This window comes from Suricata suricatta, chromosome 12, assembly GCF_006229205.1.
Source record: "Suricata suricatta isolate VVHF042 chromosome 12, meerkat_22Aug2017_6uvM2_HiC, whole genome shotgun sequence".
In the NCBI taxonomy this organism is placed as follows: Eukaryota; Metazoa; Chordata; class Mammalia; order Carnivora; family Herpestidae; genus Suricata; species Suricata suricatta.
The window spans coordinates 50,056,139-50,060,989 of record NC_043711.1 but is presented as its reverse complement, the minus strand read 5'-3'; the positions used below and the strand labels follow the sequence as shown (position 1 = coordinate 50,060,989).

Below are 4,851 nucleotides of genomic sequence, written 5' to 3'. Positions count from 1 at the left end.
CTCTTCTCAGGCCCTTGTCATTAGCACCAGGAATAAAGCCATCAAGTCACAGGAGTGCTATGCAAATGAGGCTGACAGGGCTCGTCCTCAGCCGCTGGTGGAGCCCTGAGCAGTGTCCTCACAGCCAGGGGAACTTCCTCAGCCAGTGTGTCGGCTCATCCCTCAGGAGCAAGGAAATGGAACTCACGGAACTGTCATGGAGGTTAGAACTGAGGTAGCCCTCTTTGTCCTTTTAATGTTCTTGCCCCATCCCTCCACTACTCACACGTCTGTTATGAGCAAGGATAAAGAGAATTTAAAAAAAATTGAAGCTCGAAAATCTGTGCACAGGGCAATGCTGAACTAACTCAAGAGGACAGCACTACGGGTAGAGCACAGGCGCTGGCAGAGGGATGGCTGGGACGAGCTTCTCCAAGGTCAAGTTCCCAGCGTGTGACCTCCTTTGAAGCAAGGTGGACTGTGGGGTGTGGAGACAGGGGAAGCAGGAAAGAAGAATGCAGAGAGGGAAAAGAGACCAGGGTACATTCTCCAAGATCTCATTTCATGTCATATTTTACACAGCAGGAAGCTGAGGTTTGGCCGGAAAAGTGACTTGGTCAAGGTCTCCCAGCTGATAGGTGGCTTCAAATCCAATCCCTGCCCCAGCTGACCCTGGTTAGAGGCCCCTAAGCCCCCTACTCGCAGGTAGCCCCCACCCAAGACTGAGCCCTGAGGAATGCCTTTCCAGCACTTTTCTCCAAAAGGCCCAGCCCTGCTGAGTCACTGGTGGTGCCAGAGCCTCCGCACCCACAGGTCCTGCTAAACTGGATTTCCTTTCAGTTCAGCCCAGATTTCCTATGTTCCGGCGCTCACAAGGGCCTGGGCCCAGGGTAGAGGAGTGCTAGGGGACACTAAGCTGTCACCGCCTCACAGTGCCTTCCCTATCTAGCTCATCTGATGCTTGTGCTGACCAGGAGGGAGGCAGAGTGGGGATTACTGTCCTATTTTACAAACGGGAAACTGAGACCCAGAAATGGAGGGGAACTTGCACAAGGTCTTACAGCAACTCAGGGGCAAGGCTGGCTCCGGAACTTCAACTCTTGATTCAGGAGCTCCTTTCCTTTCTCTGGTACCCCGCCTTGGGGGCGGGGGTTGGCGGGCACGGAGTTGGATTTCAACAGAAGGCAGAATGGGATAAAGGTTTATTAGAGGCAGTGCGTGGCAGGAAGTTCAAGAGGTAGGAACCCCATGAGGTTGGGGAAAATCATCCTGGGCCTTGAATGTCAGGCTAATGGCCATTTTCCTGTGGGCAGACTGTGCCTAGCAGCCACAAATGCAGGGCCAGCTGAGTTAAGCAGGCCCTGGCCAGTAAAGGGAACTGCTAACAGAAATAGCAGCTGCACAGAGAACAGTTGATGAAGGGGTAGACATTTGTTGGTCCTGTCCACCTGGGACTGAAGCCCCTTCTGGTGATTACACCAAGGGGGCAAGTCAGAGCCCACCAGAATCTCCTTTGGCTTCCCAGGCCACCCCAGAAAGGCACACGTACACTGGTGCGGCAGACACAGCTCCAGGACAAGCATCTCCCAAACTGATCGACCCCCTCCCTAACTAAGTTCCTTTGATATGGAACTCCCAGAGAAGTCACTGCCTTGAACCCAGGTTAGACCATCAGCCTCTCTCTTGGGAATCTGACTTGTGACACAAACGCAGTGGCTTAAAACACCACCAGTGTAGCATCTCACAGATCTGTAGGTGAGAAGTCCAACACAGGTCTCACTGGGCTAACAGCAAGGGGTCAGCAGGGCCGTGCCCCTTTTTGGAGGCCCTAGGAGAAAATCAATCTCCTTGCTGCTGCTGCTTCTTCTCCTCCCCAACCCCCCTTAATCTCCTGCTTTGTCCAGCTTCTAGAGGCCACACACAGTCCTTGGCCTGTGGCGCCTTTTTCCATCTGCAAAGCCAGCACTGTCAGGTCAAGTCCACACCTTGCACTATGCTGACCTCTTCTGCCTCCCTCTTCCATTTTTTTTTTTTAAATTTTAGAGGTGGGGGAGTGAGAGAGAGTGAGTGAGTAGGGGAGAGGGCAGAAGGAGAGGAGAGAATCTCAATCAGGCTCCATGCTCAGCACGGAGCCTAATTCAAGGCTCAATCCCATAACCTGAGCCAAAATCAAGAGTCTGATGCTCAACCGATGGAACCACCCAGGTGCCCCCTCCTTCTTCCACTTTTAAGTATCCTTGTGTCATTGTGACACTGGGCCCACCCGGGCCATCGAGGATCATCTCCCTATGTCAAGGTCAGCAGGTGAGCATCCTTATTCCATGGTAATTCTCCTTTGCCAGGTAACCTAATTTAGCCTCCAGAGATTAGGATGGTGACGTTTTGTGGGGGGCATTAGTCGGAGTGCCACAGTCTCTAACCCCAGTGCCTGCCACCCCCTCGAGCCCTGCAGAGGCTGAACCACCTTCTTCCTAAACCAGGTTCCTTGTCTGACTCCACCACGCTCCTGGGCCCCACCGCTCCGGAGACAGGAAGGATGCCTCCAATCTTTCCTTCCCAGCCAGGCAAAGCCCAGACTTGTCCCATTTTCTCTTTAAGAGGGCTGGGCTTTTCTTTTTCTTCTTCTTCTTTTTTTCTCAATGTTTATTTTTGAGAGAGAGAGAGAGAGAGAGAGAGAGAGAGAGAGAGAGAGAGAGAGAGAGTGTGTGTGTTGTGTGTGTGTGTGTGTGTGTGTGTGTGAGACCAGAGGCAGAAGAGAGAGGGAGAGACAGAATCCAAGCTGTCAGCACAAGAACCCAATGTGGGGCTCAAACCTAGGAACTGCAAGGTCATGACCTGAGTTGAAATCAGAGGCTTAATTGCTTAACTGACTGAGCCACTCAGGCGCCCACTGCCTCCCTCCCAAGAGATCTGATAAGGGTACTGAGGGCTTTGGAATTGGTTGTCACTGTGTTCTTACCCTGTCCCTTAGCTGCCTGGCTCCTCTCAGCCTCAGTTTCCCATTTGTAAAATGAGGTATTAATATCTGTCCCCGAGAGTGCTGTGGGTATTAGATGACATCGTGGCCCACAAGCCTACCACACCGGCGCTTCATAAAGAGAGTACCCTCTCCCTTTGTCCAGGCTCAATGTCTCCCAAATTTGGCTAATGACTCGATTTCCCCAGGAGCACTGTCAACACGCAGATTCCCAGAACTCTCTCCTTTGAAGGTTCTCATTCAGAGGGTTGGTGTTGGAGCAAAGTTAGGGATAGAATGTGGCTCCCGGAAGTTTGCAGTGTTAACAAAAGCTAGGCAGAGTGTGGTGCACTCAGATCGCCAGAATTTCTCCCCTGAGTGTTAAAACAGTCTCCCTGCCTGCTTCTGGCCTCATCCCTCCAAACAATTGCCGGATTGCCCTGGGCATCAGTTTCCCCACATGCAGAAGTTGGGCTGCTCTCTACAAGGTTCTTCCAGCTTTGACATTCTAGAAAACTAGTGCTACCCTTCAGTTAACATCTTTAAGATTCATCCACTGAGCAAAGAACTTTGGGACCTATGGTTGATGTGACCTGCAGAAAACCCCAGAACAGCATGTTCTAATGATAAGATACATATAGTATCTGTGGGGGAACAGCAGGCCCTGGAAATACTCCAAGTAAAAAGGGGATTTTGTATTCAAAGAAGTTTGGTCAAAACTGCTTTTCATAGCCCTCAACTAGGAGCTCCACAATGTGTGACTGAATATTAAAGGCTCTGAAAAGGCCTGTAGGAGAGAAAGCTCTTTGGTCCTATTAAATCCAACCCTTCCCCAAACTATGCAAGAGCACAGTCCTTTCTGGTCAGAGTGGCAGTCAGTGTCTTTTGGCACAGCTCTGGGAAATGCCATCTGCCTTTCCATCCTGGAGATCCTAGAATCCAGGCGTGGGCACTGTCGCTTTGGATACTTTGGACAGTGCCAATCCCCAGGTCCAGAGTTCCTCTATCCTCCATCAGGATAGTTGGGGAAGGGAACGAATCAGAAACAGACCTTCAGAAGCCAAGGGCACAGCTTTGGGATCCCAAGGTGTGGGTGGTAAATCCTCTCGGCACCCACCAGGACAGGGACTGGGGGAGAAAAATGAGTCAGGTCTCATGAGACCAAATCCTGGTCCTGGCCCAGCCCCCAAACCACTCTGTGCCCTCGGGTACATCGCTCCCCACTCTAGGTTCTTTTTTTCATCTACAAGACAGAGAATAATGTGTTATTCACATTTTGGAGTATGTATGGCGTTGTGGACAGGAAAGTTCATGATACAATCATCATGCCCTTAGCCAGGACATTATACTGAGAGGTATCTTGATTAAGTCACGGCAGCAAAGGGGTCTGACAGAGCCCACTCAAGTCATGTTTCATCACTTTGTTTCCCAGCTCTGTGACTTTGGGTAAATCACTTTACCTCTCTGAGCTTCAGTTTCACTATCTGTTAAATGGGGATCAGTGTCACTGTGTTGCAGGGCAGCTGTGAGCATTGAGATGAAAAGAACTTTAATTCTCAGCTCCCTGGGAACAAGAATCATGTTTTTCTTGCTCTCCACTATATGCTAGCCCCTGGCTTAGACAAAGCTTCATAAAAACACTAAATTTAAGAGCCTAGAGAAATGTAGGCCGGAAAAGTTTCTTTAGCAGTTCCTTCTTTCCTTTATATTACTTGTTCACACTCCTTTGTCTTCAGCACCCTCCCCTTCCTGCCCCTGGACTCACCTTACCCCCACCGCCATCTCAGCTCCCCAGGTTTGGCCATTTCTCCCTTTCTCCAAGCTAGAATCCCACAGAACTGTAGCCAAGAGACTAAAAGCAAGGCCCTTAAAAGGAAAGGGACTTGCCCAAGGTCACACAGTGAGGCATCTGGCTA

The 4,851-nt window shown here is 50.6% G+C and overlaps 1 protein-coding gene across 4 annotated transcripts in view; it reads right to left on the bottom strand.

Annotated features, from left to right (window-relative positions):
- The window catches only part of TMEM40 (transmembrane protein 40), a 33,612-nt gene extending 29,549 nt beyond the window's left edge, over nt 1–4,063 (bottom strand). For 2 of the 4 annotated variants that reach the window (XM_029918180.1, XM_029918181.1), the window contains exon 1: nt 3,791–3,857. In XM_029918180.1, coding sequence (XP_029774040.1) covers nt 3,791–3,857 — 67 coding nt within the window. Of the gene's footprint in view, nt 1–3,790; nt 3,860–3,986 lie in introns of those variants that run through there. The other 2 variants (XM_029918182.1, XM_029918183.1) reach the window with 2 other exon arrangements.
- Between the last annotated feature and the right edge of the window lie 788 nt (nt 4,064–4,851).